Source organism: Lissotriton helveticus, chromosome 11 (genome assembly GCF_964261635.1).
Source record: "Lissotriton helveticus chromosome 11, aLisHel1.1, whole genome shotgun sequence".
NCBI lineage: Eukaryota > Metazoa > Chordata > Amphibia > Caudata > Salamandridae > Lissotriton > Lissotriton helveticus.
Genome location: NC_136072.1, coordinates 55,138,458 through 55,152,938, shown reverse-complemented (window position 1 = coordinate 55,152,938; position 14,481 = coordinate 55,138,458). Strand labels below are relative to the sequence as shown.

The 14,481-nt window shown below is 40.8% G+C and overlaps 1 protein-coding gene across 1 annotated transcript in view; it reads left to right on the top strand.

Annotated features, from left to right (window-relative positions):
- Nucleotides 1-14,481, top strand: part of LOC144790706 (uncharacterized) — a 180,668-nt gene that overhangs the window by 46,702 nt on the left and 119,485 nt on the right. The window contains exons 7-8 of the mRNA XM_078665426.1: nt 2,519-2,950; nt 11,334-11,765. Of these exons, the coding sequence (XP_078521552.1) occupies nt 2,519-2,950; nt 11,334-11,765 (864 nt within the window). The remainder of the gene's footprint in view (nt 1-2,518; nt 2,951-11,333; nt 11,766-14,481) is intronic.

Here is a 14,481-nt window from a genome sequence, read left to right as displayed (position 1 = left end):
TCCTATGAGCTGGTGCTAGTTCATGATCCTTATCTGTGCGTAGGCCATTACATCTCCTCTGCGGTCATCAGTCTCGGATGCATCCATGAATGAGGCCGATACCTGAGTGAATGTCTTCATTCTGCCTTGAAGTCTATATAAAGGTTGTTCATAAGTTGCAGTTTGGTGCATTTCCATCAGCCATTCAGAGTAGGTTGGCCTGTGGGGGAGCACCAGTGGTGCAGGATGTAGAATTTTTATGGCTGTGGGAGCTGTCGACAGCAATCGCTTCGCTGGGTTAGTGAGTGTGTGCAGACCGATAGTGTTGTGTAAGAGGACCAGTTTCCCAGACAAGGGGATTGGCATGTCCAGGGCGTCAGCCAAAGTGGTACGAATCAGGGACCAGATGGCCTCCAGACCCAGGTATGTAGCATGTCGCAATCTGAGTGGCGGCATCTTCGGCAGTCCGCATGGAGTCAAAGGCCTGCAGAGTGTAGATTTTTGGGCATCCAGTACTAGTATTGGAGTGTCTTGAAGAGGGTGAGTTTCATCCTGGTTTTAAGAACAACCCATGGCAGGACCACCAGTATATTGCAGAGTGCATGTTTCATCTGTAGATATTGCCATTCTTGCATCTGGGGGAGACAAAACTCTTACAGCAGAGAGTTTCTTAAAGAAGCTGATCAATCGTCAATATCCTCCTGGAGCACTATATCTCCCCGGCTATAGGTCATGAGGAGTATGGAACAGTGACAGATCGGGTTACTGCTGTGAATATAGACATCTCTATGGAACAATTTGTGTGAACGTCGCCATGCCTGGACGGTGATGAGTAGCATCGGACAATAGGCAGACCGGTCTTGGACCATATATCAGGTGGAGGCCGTGGCACCACCTATAAACTGATGTTTTAAAGGCACCCCGAGCAGTGCGTCTTTGTGCATCAGTGGCAGTGGAAAAATATTATATGCTCTGGAGGCCCAGACCTTTGCAACACCTGTGGGTAAGAAGTCAGGACATTTTCAGTCTAGATTTGAGGGTCCCCCATATGAAGCATTTTATCCTGTGGTCAATGTCCTGCAAGACTGACATTTGTATCATAATTAGCAACCTTCCCAGGACCAAGGTTGGTATAGAAACTACGGCCATCTTGACCGTTTATCTCCTATCTCCTACCCCACAGGAATAGTTCAGTTAGACCAATTTAGCACAGTAAGCTTTGGTTACCAGTGGATCCAGATTAACCACAGCTATTTGTATACCTCCAAATATTTAAGGCAGTCAGGATGCCACTGAAATTGGTAGGTCACAGTTGCTGCCTGTGTCGTGAGCCGGGATAGTGGTAGCGCTTCACTCTTATCCCAGTTAATTTTACAACCTGAGATTGTGGAAAAGCATGTGGTGACAGCCATTAATTGATGGATTGAGCTGTCAGGTTCGAGAAGGGGAGTAGGATGTCATCAGCATAGAGAAAGATGTTTGAGGGCCTCTCCAGATTGGGGATACCTAGTTTACGGTGCTTTGTTGGATGGCCACCGCTATAGACTCAATCGCGAGCAGGAATAGTAGGGACGATAGGTGGATCCCCTTGGCAGCGGCTCCGTAACACCAACAAAGAATCCCACAGGAACCCACCGCAGATGACCCATTCCATCGGTTTGGTGTGAAGCCATTTAATTTTTGCAATAAAGTCCTCTATAAACCTGTGGAGGGTACGAAACGTGTATGATCTTTCTTTCCTGTCAATCACCTTTTCAATCATCACACTTTTCATCACATTCAATGTTTTATTTCATAATACATTATATACATTATATACAGAAAACAATCTCAATTTGATTATTTTTTAACTATGGCAAGAATTTGTTTATGTTTCGCTAACTAATGGAAACACAGGCGCACACAAATGTAGTAGCGCATTCAGGCCGGACCTTTTGACTTTGCCAGTTCTTGTTTTACCAGTAATAGCAGCTATCGCTTTACCTTTGCATAATTGATAACATCAAAAACTTTTATATGAAGCTGTTTTATTGTAAGTTGTTTTATTTAGTGCCAGCATGCCTTTCAAGATTACATAATTCCTTTGTATTGATTTTATTGTTTGTTACGGATAGGTCAGTTATAGTAGTGCATTGTTTAATGATTATGATGGTACATGCTCTGAAACTCCAACAGCTCAGAGAGAAAGCTCAAGGGGATAACTACACATATTAACAAGAGGCAAGACAGTCTCTGAACAGGGTGAAAGGAGTGTATTAACAGAGAAAGCAGAAAAATAGGCTCACAAGAAGGTAAAACAACCATATTGAAAAATAATGAAAGTGAGTGACATATTCTATTTACTTGAAAATGTAAATGCATTTGAAGGGAATGCACAAGATACAGGTAAGATTAAATGCTACAAAGGCCACTACAGTAGTGAAACTATACTGTCGAAACTGTAACAGGAAACTAAATCTAAGAGAACCAATAAGTGAATTTTGATTTTTATAAAATTAAAGGAGTTTTTGTAAATATGTTATTTTCTTTATTCATACAGGATCTCAGTCTTTAGGAATGAATTTCACAACTGTGGCCTCAGTCCAAATGGCGACAACCACATTGCCAGGAGCACCATCCAACCAGACCTCCACCGCTTCTCCATTAGCTCCCTCTGTGGGTCCTGGCACGTTCTCCACATCTGGGCCAGGACAAGTGTCAGCGGCCGCCACCTCCACAGGTGCAAACCAGACCAACACTGCATCACCAGTGGTCACAACTTCCAAAAACCCCAACATTACACAGGGCTCCATTCTAGGAAATGCTTCAGCAGCGCTAACAGCATTGTTCGCATCAACCTCTGCAGCTTCAACAACAGCAAAACTCAACAACACCAATGGGACAGGAGTCACATGGAAGGATCCAGCAACTGTGTCTCTGATTTCTGGACCGGCGACTCCATCGAACCTGAGTGCAACATCAGGACCAACAGGTATGGCATACCAGTGGGCAGCATGAAACGATAGATGACAGATGATTTGAAAATGTGTTCAGATCTGATAAACATCAAATACAAAAAAATCTCTTCTGTTGTTGTGAGTCCATTTTTATAACAAAGTCTCTTAATAAATTGGCTATATAACTGTTTGCACAACCCTTTCTCACTGATCATCATTAATTGAATTCTTGTTTAAGGTTCCGTTCTCCCTTCATAGCTAATTTCATTTTTTTGTATCTTTAATGAATGTTCTCCCTTCACTTATTTGTATCTAATTCAGCATGTTCAACCTGGAAGCCATGGTCAGACCAAATATGGTGCTAATTGGTCAAGCCGCCTAAAAGTTGTAATAAGCGATTCCAATCCTTGTGACATTTCAAGTTAGTGCGGTTCTTCCCATAACAAAGTTAGATCTCTCAAAACTTAGAATCCCCATGGTGAAAGTTCAAAACATATTAGTGGCGTGGCACCCCTTCCATCATTCAGTGTCTTAGGTCAGCGGTTCTTAACCTTTTGCTATGGAGCCCCAATAAATCATTAAAGGAATCAAGTGACACCAACTGAGGAATTATTGGAAGCTGTGGAACCCCAGCCCATGCAATTTTTAGGATTAAACCTAAAAGAATACACAAAAATCTAAAAACAAGTATACACCAAACATATTTCTGAATTCTGAAATATTTTGTTTAATTCGCAATGAAAAACAGAAAAAGTTTTCAAATTTGCTTCTTTATTTGTATACAGTAAATTAATTGTAATGTGTTCATTATAATATTCATTTCTGTAAACCATTTGTGGATCCCTTAAGTAGGTCTTGCAGACCCCCAAGGGGTCCTAGGACAACAGGTTAAGAACCACTGCCGTAGCTGGTTGTGTGAAGACTCAAAACAATCATAAGGGGGGGGGGAGAGAGGTCAGAATCAATGTGGACTCAGCCTCCTGTCTTACGTAGATAGAAAAAGAGGTCCACTTGCAATTAGACTAACTGTCCTATCGGGGTATAGATAATGACTGAGGGAAAACAGTAAGTTTTCTTAAAATAACCCTCACCCACCAAAGCGACCCAAGGTGGCACGCCTCGTCATTGAGTTCTTCCCGCCCCGCTGCGGGACGGGCGTGCTACGACTGACGGAGACGTGGGAGCACTTTGTAGAGTGTTGGCTATGAGGGGATGGAAGTGGGAGGGTCAAAACAAGTGTCTATTATTAAAAAATACTTGGCTATGAGGAGTCTAATATTTATTAAATGCGCTAGCAGGTACTGTTTAAAAGGGGAAGTGGAGACTTACACTATAATGAGTGATTATCTAATGGTCTACATGTTTTAAGGAACCTTCTTCGGAAGGAAGATTATGCTTAGCAAGGGTGCAACTTTGAAAACTGTGTGACTACAGAACCCCTTCCTTTCCGTGCTGAGCTCATGGGGCTCTAAATAGTGAACAGTAATGTTTTTATTCAAAGAACATACTGATTAGGTGTTGTATGTGCATGAATTTAGTATTTCATCAATATAATTCTTCAACTTAAAAATAGACTGATTAGGTTCTGGTAAGAGTGATACAAGAGATCATTTGCCCCGGTCCTGATGAAAAACCTCCGGGGTGAGGCTTGAACTCTTGGTCTCTGGTCACCGCTGGACATGCTGGGTCTCTGGTCACAGCAAGTCCAGCGGTGAGGGCTAGGTTCCTCTTTGGAGACCAACCTGCACTCTCACAACTCTCCCAGGTCCAACAGACTCAGGTGCAACTTTTAACAGCTGAAGAGTAGTCCTTTTGGCTGCATGTCAGTGGTCAGCTGCAATTCGTTGGAGTTGGCTACTGGCAGACAGAACGGGCTACTTCAGCGTTTATGGCTCTGCTGCGGGAACACACAGTCAGCCAACTGACTCTTGGAGTTCACCTTTTCTGTCTAGCGATCGAGAGCGACTTTTCCGTGAGCCCGGCACGGCCCTGCCTTTACTAGCTCAAGGAGCAGCAGGTACAGTCCAGCAGTTAGTGCAGCATCTCTTGCCAAGTTCAGGGGTCAGCAGGGCGACCTTCTATAGTCCTCTCTCGAGTCCAGAACCAGATGTGATCTGAGATTGGAGTGCCATGCGTGCCATATATATGCCCAGGAAGGGTCCCCGGGATGAGGAGGTCACCAGCCAATTGCCTACCAGGTTTCCTTTTGCCTTTTGATGACTTTTGGTTATATGTGGCATCCTAGCTATCCCAGAATGCACTATTCTGCTCTCTCTCAAGATGTCTGAACTCTCCGCTGGTTGTGGGGAGCTTGGTATCTCACCATAGAAGTTTGGTTACTTATGGACTACATGCCCATGGGCAACTGGCATCCCCTCTCTGTTCCCGCCTCCAGTCTGTCTACCTGAACTAAGGAAGTGCCCCTCTTGAGGGTGGTTGCCATTTCCTCATCACCGTGGCCTCTCCTTTGAAGGCCACGACCCTGTGTGGCTTCCTGAGAGGGGGAGGTAACGCCTCCCTCTGCTGCAGGCCTCTATGGTTCCTGAACTTGGGATTCATTCACACTCTTCCCCAGGAGGACAGAAGGCTGTCATTAAATCTGATTGGACATCAAGTCGGGTTTGATCCCACGATTAATTTGTTACCTTGAAGTACCAATTTTGGTAGTCCCTTTCAGAAGTTAGCAGGGCTCAGATGTCATCCTGTAACTCTTTACCAGCCAGTGGAGCTACTGGTCGTTCCACAGTAAAGATGACAATTTGTGGCTTTTACTATTTGAACGTATGAAAATATATGTATGCCCTACTTAATGTATACAGCAAAACACACAAGATGATGGAAGGAATGTTGCACATTGGAAAAACATTCACCCCCAGTCACAGATCTGGGTTTAATCCATCGTTATTTTGCTCACCATTGCACCCAAGTTCAGACATGGCCATATGCAAATCAGTCTTGACCCTGTGCCTCATGGGAACAGTCCAGCCCGAACTGCCAAGCCATGTCTTCCCTGGACCGGAATCAAGCATCCTAGGACTGATTTCTGTCTATCAGCCGTCATCAGCCAGGATAGCTTGAATCCAGTGGCGTAGTGAGCACGGGACCCACGTCTGGGCATACCCTTCCCACTTAATGTATACAGCACCTTGCCTTAAGGCTCCTTATGCCTTGCATAGGGGTGACAGATATAAAATATATATGTGATCAAAGCCTCGTTAGGCTGAAACGCGTAATGGCGGTTTTTGGTGTTGGGCACTCAATAAATTGAAACGCACCAGTTCCTGGGTTCGCCTCGTCTTTGCTGATATTGCTGCTCAAGACGTCTTTCTGCCACATATATGTATGTATATATACATTTATCTCCACAACACAGTCCGCCGTGAATGCGTGTCAGCCGACACAAACAGGAGCACACCGCAAGTCCGTGCAAAAATATTTTATTTCATATATTGAAAAACCCCCTCCAGCGTTGACAGACGCGTTTCGCCGCTCTGGCTTCGTCAATGTCAATGACTTTGATAAAGTATCACCATTTTAAAGTGAAAAAAGGGCACGTGAAAGTTTAAAATCCAATGGTAAACACGAAAGAAGGCTCAATGGATGCGAAATGCAATGCTTTCATGTCGGCCATCTTAATATGTAGTTCAGTTGTAATAAATGCGTCTACCATGTTAAAAGCACATTACGTCCAAATTAAAGCACATCATTCCTGTTTAAAACATTAAAAAGATACAATTAAATCGAAATAATGCTCTCAAAAACAGAAAGGAAAAACAAGGTAACAATTTACAAAGTTCCCTATCTGTGCCAATTCATCTTCTACTGCCACTATTAATATAAAGACAGTAGTGGTCATACCTATGATTCTCTCCCAATTTTAATGGAATATTACTTTTTTCATCCCAAATTTATTAGAGAGAAGGGACGTCAGTGCAGAACTATACAGCCCTGAATGGGCTTTGTACAAATTTGGAGCAAGGGGAGGCAGCATATATACTCGAGTTAATACTGCTCGGCATTTGCAACAAATGGAGCATACCATGAATGTTCATTATTGATCAATACACTTGGCTAGGGTATTACCCTTAATTTCAAGAGCAAAGAAAAGAGAAAATGTGTAAAGAATATAATAACACTAATGCAGAATCTGTTTAAAAAATGTGTGTGACAGCAAATCAGTTTGAATTTACATATACAATGAGGACGTAAAACTTGGGGAATATCACATATTCTAAAGGATAGTGTAGATGCAACTATTGTTACTAGTGCCTGAATATTACTCTAAATGGGACCATAACTCCTCGTCATTGTTTAAACCCTGGCGTGACTTAGTGCCTAGTTCTATGAAGTATCTAGACTATAGGACATGCAGTCTCCTGACCCTGTCCCCCCTTCTCTCATTCTTAGGTATTTGATGCAGGCAGTTGAAAGTTAAAAGATCACAATTGCTCAAATGACATTCCTCAAAGTGGCGTGCCACCGGATAAGCTTTGTCTTTTTTAGTTATCACCCACATGTGCTCTAGCACTCGTTTCTTTGTTGCATTTCTAGTGCTACCAATATATTTCGTCCTGTAAGGGCACTCTAGACAATACACGGTAAATTCAGAGTTACAATTCAATTGTTTATTTATGCTTCTCATGGTTTTAACACTTTTACCGGGTATCTCATACGATGTCTTTTTGCAGCTATATTTGCACGCCTTGCATTTCGTGCAGGGAAAGAACCCATTAATTGGTTCTTTGGGTTTAACTGTAGAATCATAGTGGCTAGAAACCAATAAGTCCCTGATCAATTTCGACCTCCTGTATGTTATGAGTGGCTGTATTGCAATATGATCTTTCAAAATATTATCAGTTTTAAGAATATGCCAATTCTTACGGAACATTTATATATAATAAATCATTAAGAGAAGTTTGGGCTTCACCATAAGTTTAATTGGCAAAGTCGAACTAGTAGTTTTAAAACTGCACTTCCAGACTGCAGCACAGGCTGGGACCATGTTGTGCTTTGTCACACTCTGGGTCAGGCGGGTGTAGTCACTCACTGCATTTGCCTACAAGGGAATCTCTCTTTCCCCATAAAAGTGCAGGCGGGTTGCTTTGAAGCAGCCGCTCTGTATTTCACTTGAATGCACTGCCCTGAGGGCAGCACAAGTTCACGGCTGCCAAAGGCAGCGCATTCAACATATTAGGGCGTTTGAAGGTGTTTGAAGGTAGGCCGTGATACACACAGGTAAAGATCTATATGTAATAGAGCCCTAGATGCAAAATATTTTCTTTTTAAATTCTTATTGGATTCAAGTGGCTCTGTGTCCCTTGCTGATCCTGTTGCTTGTCTTGTGGCATATTCTTTCTTTGTTCCTTTTTGTTTTACGTATCTTGTTGCGACAGGGCCGCAACTCTCACTCTCACTTTTGGTCTTCCTACGACTTTTGTTCTGCTACAAATATCCTGGTGCAGTCTGTGTGTGTCCTTTAAAAATGAATACATATGATATCCTTTCACTCTTCTATGCATATAGATGGTCTTTCACTGTTTGATTTAATCTTCAATATGTTTTCCCAATTGAGCTGGTTTACATTTTTACATATCTGCAGTTTTTTGTTGAAATTGCTCAATGCACATTGCTGCACATTTAATCAATGTTGTAATTACTTTGAAGGGATGCTCATCTGCCCTCTGTATACATTCATTGAATATTGTTGTATCATATGTGTAAAAGCATGTATGTCATTGGAAACGGTTGGTGGTGAGACGAGAGTTAACTGCCAGCATGCACGGTGTGGGTAATCAATAAGTGCAAGGATGTCCCCTAATGTGTGAATTTCGAGGTCTATTTAAAAGGGTAAATATACATGTGTAAATGTTCTCATGTGTAAACCTACGCATACATCTGGCGTAAATCTGCACTGTTGTGCTAATTACCATTTTGGAGCGTAGATTTACACCTATGTGTAGACTTACATGTCTTCACTCTTCAGTTCAGACAGTGGAGAAATCTAAGAGTAAGAATTTAGCAGTGTACGCTTACTACTAGTAACTTTTCACACAAAGGTAGAGAGCTCTGTCACCGTGACCAAAATCTCTTTATAGGAAAAGATAGGTTATATTAATGTAATTTATTTGTAAACAATTTTTTAGAGTATTTAAATGCAAAATACAAATGTAAAATAATTTAAAATGATTCGTTTAGGCAAGAACTACAAAATGACATGTTGCAGCACATTTCCTCTCTTCAAAATAATTGTATATTACATCATTTCAATATATGAATTATTTTATATATATTTATTTTTAAAGACAGCAAAAAATGCTACACTCACTACTAGTTTTATTTGGAAATAATATTAAATAGATTGAATCCAGATTTAGATATTTAATGTAAATAATGCGTTTCAAAATGTTTTTAAAATGCGTTATCAATTAATTTTCAAAATAATACAATTTTTAATTATTAATTATACCTCTTTAACAGTAAATACATGTATCTTTCTAGAATTTGCAAGACAAAATAATGTATTTATTATATGATCAATTCCAATGGGTTGTTATTTTAATTCCCTAACTCTCTTATTATCTATGCAAGTGTGTTGCAGTACCAGTGCGTGGCCATTTGTGGTGCTAGACTTACTTCAGGGCTGGGCTTGAGTGCATCTATGCCTGTTTTGGGATCTTTTAGGCAGTGGCATATTTAGACATTTAGTTTGTGAATAGCAATGTTCTTACTCATTTGTGGCTGCATGTATTAGCATGTCCCTCCCTAAACCCCTCATTACATTTCCCTAATCCCCTCCCATTTTGAGTAATTGTTATATATTTTTCTATTACTCCCCCTGGTTCTTTCCATATTTACACCTACATTATTTACTTATGTGAGCAGCAGAAGAACACAAAGAGGTTCAGGGCTCCACACGATGGATTGTGAATAGCATTTTGAGCACATGAGCAATATTACTACTATGTTTAGTGAACAGGACACTAAATGCCTTTTTAGGCTTTTGTTGTATCCATCATTTGCAAACCACAACATTTAAATGTCCTTTTATTTTAGGTCTTGCAGGAAATATTATTGGGCTCATAGTGTATGATGTCACCAGATCACCTGATGTCCTTTTTGGTATTTGCCTACATTGTGCTGTGATGGATAGTTTTCTCCTGGGCTTGATGAACCATCATGTATTTTGAGAGTGAATTGAGGCCCGGAGAGATGACTGGTGACCTGTTAGCTATGGAGAATAAGGCCTAGTTCACATATCAGCTTTTCCAGTTCTCAATTTCCCATAGGGAAATGATAGTAAAGAAGGCCCAGGACAGTTTACAACTGCGTGCCGCCATAGTCACAAATGCTGTCTGCTGCCCCAATAGTTACAACTATTTGGGGGTGTTATTTACAGCCTTTCAGCAATGCAGAGATGCTAAAGGATACCCATGCTGTTAGGTGGTGCAAGGTAGGACCAAAGATTTCACAGCCCATGAGCAATGTTTGCACAATGTGGGAACAGCATGACCCTTTAGCAATGGTGAAGGGTGGTCACTTTATACCCCCAACTGCCCAAGGCCAAGGCATGTGAAAACAGAAGACCTCCACCCTACCTTTGACGATGGTTGAGAAAAGGGCAAACCATAAGTCCCTTCTGCTTGTTACCTTTTAAAAGTCAAATATAGTAAATAGGAGGAACTCTGCAATTAATTGAAATTACTGTAAGATCTGGCTTCTGTGGTTCAAGAAATTAGATCAATACTGGAATTAGATCAATATTTGTTCTAAAGTTTACCTGTCCACCCTTGAGTTGTATTGGTCCAGGAGAAATGCCCTGACAGCCATTAATACACATTAACATCCTTAGAGTACTCATCCTGGTCATCAAAGTCTAGGGAACCCTCCAAGTGAGTCTTTCATTACTTGAATAACTTTGCATAGATAGATACCTCAGTGCCATACTCTGGAAGTTTATTATCATGAACTCCTGTTGTAGCATGAAAAAACAGAATGATGGACAATTGATGCTTCTCCAACAAGCCAGGCAACATACACACTCTCGATCAGGGCACCTACTCATGTGAATCCAGAATTCATGGTGAATAAATGGTGAGATAACAATGAGTATTGTGAGCACGTGAATGATTATTCTACACAAATAAAAAGAAAGAAATGGGCTGTATGTCTAACAAAGAAAGATATCAAAAGCAATCAGAAAATATCTTGAGCATTCTATGGGGGGTTAACAATGAAAGGGATATGTTGGGTAAAAAGCATTAGGCATTAGAAACTATGATGATCTGTAAAGTTTTCCTTTCTTGATGAATGATCTAATGTAAAATCTAACCAGAATATTCAATCCAATGGATCATCAAATGAATTTGATTGAATTTAATTTAAAGATGCTTCTAACAATATTGCTCTTAATTTTTACAGTGTCTCAGGTTTCTTTTCTGAACTCTTCTACACTGGCAACAGTCCAAATGGTGGCCAGTACTATGACAACAACTTCCCCTAACAAGACTGCAAATGCTTCTCAGCCAACACCCACTGCAAGCCCTGGTGCATTTTCCACAATTGTATCAGGAAACATGTCAGTGGCTGCTACCTCCGCAGCTTCAAACCAGACCAACACTACATCACAAGCAGTGACAATGATGAAAAGTCCCAATATCACACAAAGTGGCATTCAAGCAAACACTTCTGCAGTACCCCCCACATCGTCCATGCTTACATTTGCAGCAGCAACAACAGTACAACTCAGCAACACCAGTGGGGCAGGAGTAACAGGGAAGGATCCATCAACAGCATCTCTCATCTCTGCACAGGTGGTCCTTTCCAATCAAAGCACATCTTCTGCACCAACAGGTATGGCATATCACTAGACCGCATGACATGCATGTTTGTGCATTTGTGGAAGCTTATGTGTGCACATATAAACCTTCTCCCACCAATCAAAACATGTGTTCCCTTGCATATGAACATTAGCAGAAGTTTTAAGCTTTCACTGTGGTGGAGAAGGTATCAAACATTTAATCCTGGTTGAAACCCTTTTTATTTCCATTCATGGAATCTGTCTGCTCTCTAAGGGAGATATGAGAGTTGCAAAAGGTCTTGAGAACTGGTGCAGAGTTTTGAGAAGCTAAGCCCCACTGTAAATGACTAGACTTCCAACCTACCCACCAAGATGCCCCATGCTCTGCTTAAATTCCTGGGAACCATGGGTCTAAACCCACAGCTGACTCTGCTGGTCTGAACCTTTGACCTAATAAGCCATCCACCACTGGGTCATAAGGTCATAGTGGCAGTCACTATGCCATATTTAGGGCCAGCCGTGGCGTTGACTTGATTTCCCTGCTTCTTCTTGGACACCGCTTGGTTTCTCCTGGCCTCTGCCTTGTAGCCAGCAATCAAACTCCTCTTAAACATCCTAAACAATTTTTGTTCAGCTTCCATTTAAATATTTTAGGCTAGCTATACCAGTTAGCTTAGTTTCAACCCACTCTTTAGGAGTGTTTGCAGGCTTAACAAAGTCCTACTCAATCAAGTAGTCAGGTTTACCCTAGTATTACAGAAATTATTAATACTAAAGTAGTATTATTTGCCACCATTGAATTAACGTGCATGTATTTTATATAGAACTGATAATAGGTTAAATTAGTAGTATGATGTGCATATTTATATATATAGAGAGAGAATCATGTAATCTAGATACGATTGAAACCTTTTGTGAGTGAATTGTAACTCATAGCCAGGTTAAACAGAAGAGAGCTGGTATTCAGAGTGTAATAGACACCTGTAATTTTTAACAAATGATTTCAACATCTAAATGTACAAGAACGTACATTTCATGAGAGAGGTAATTAAAAAACCTTCATCTGGACACTTAGAAAGCTAATCATTGCACTTGAGTTGTGGATACCGTGCCGCAACTGGATAAGAGGAATACATTGTACAAATAAATAAATTGGTATGCAACTTAAAACAATTTGTTATATAAATATATATATATATATATATATATATATATATATATATATACATGTACATATATATGCCCAGTTGAAGGCATCACGCCGAAACACGCCACCCGTGAATCAGCTTCTTTTTTACTTTGCACGTTGGCACCTTATAAACGTCTCAATATACCCAACAGGACTTTGTGTGCACCGCTCTGATAAATATTTGTGAGCACCCGCAGTGGAATCTTGTGGCGATTGGTGCCCACCATCTATCCTTGGAATGGGAACATGCAGGAACTTCTTTTTTGCCATAAATAAATACCTTTTGCTGGATCAGTGAGCTTGTGGATATTCTCTCGTCCTAATTCAAAATCAGTTTATTTTCTGCAAACAAATCACACAGGGCGCGTTTCGGCATACACGCCTTCCTCCTGCTGTATCATTGTGCAAAGTAAGTAAACGCCATCTTATTTACAATCTTCACATTATTTCCGGCACTACCATTAACATAAAAAGCGGACTTCGCCGCCACCATCATTTTAGGCGTCATGATGGAACATGCATATTTACAATATTCCTCATACTTCTCCTAATCCAAATCAGGAAAAAATCATCTGAATTTAAAATAATAACAGTTTTACACTTTTTTTTGCATAATTGAGCCCTGGATGGGCTAAATCATAACCATGATTTCAGAGCTACCAGCACCTTCAGTATTCAATTCCATCTTAGCCTATTTAACATTCTGCGCCTATTCTTATATCTAATCCATCAATCAATATAACGCAGTCGCAGACTTCAAAAAAATATTTATAAAGTTTAAACAAATGAACTTATAAATGCAACACTATTCCATGAATGTCTCTTATTTCAGCCCAATACCATTAAAATGTTAGCAGTATACCACCAACCCCCTTTAGGTAGACACTTATTCAGCCTAAATGGATGGAAAGTTCTTCTTCCGTGTTGAGACCAAACGGAATTACAGTCCGTAGGTCTACTATATACCTGGACTTGAGCCTACGTAGTCTCAACTCGCAGTTTCCGCCGCGTTCGCTGCTTGGAATATGTTCAATACAGAAAAATGTCAATAGGTTGCGATCGCTATTGTGAAACTGGGAAAAGTGTCTTGCTACTGGATACGAGGGATCCTTGTTCTCAATTGCCCTTGCATGTTCCAGAATTCTGCGTTTCGTAGGGTGTATAGTGCTGCCTATATAGCTTTTAGCACAAGGACATACTAGGCAGTACACGTAGTAGGGGGTGTTGCAGGTTAAAAATGTATTAATTGTTTTTACTCCCCTCATGCCTGGAATCTTGTAGGTTAGCACTTTGGAGCTATTTTTACAAGCCTTGCATTTTGAACAAGGAAAAAACCCCGTAAGTGCACTTATCCTCGGGACAAAAGGAACTGGCTCATAGTGACTTTTCACAAGGGAATCCTTTAAGGTCCTACTCCGTCTAAATGTGATCTGTGGATATTTGGGTAGGTCCCTCCCTATCACTTGATCTTTTCTCAAGATATGCCAGTTACGGCATAAGATTTTCCTTAAGGTCCCTGCCTCACTTGAAAAGGCTGTAATATATGTATATATATATATCTGGTGGTGTGGTGGAGAGCT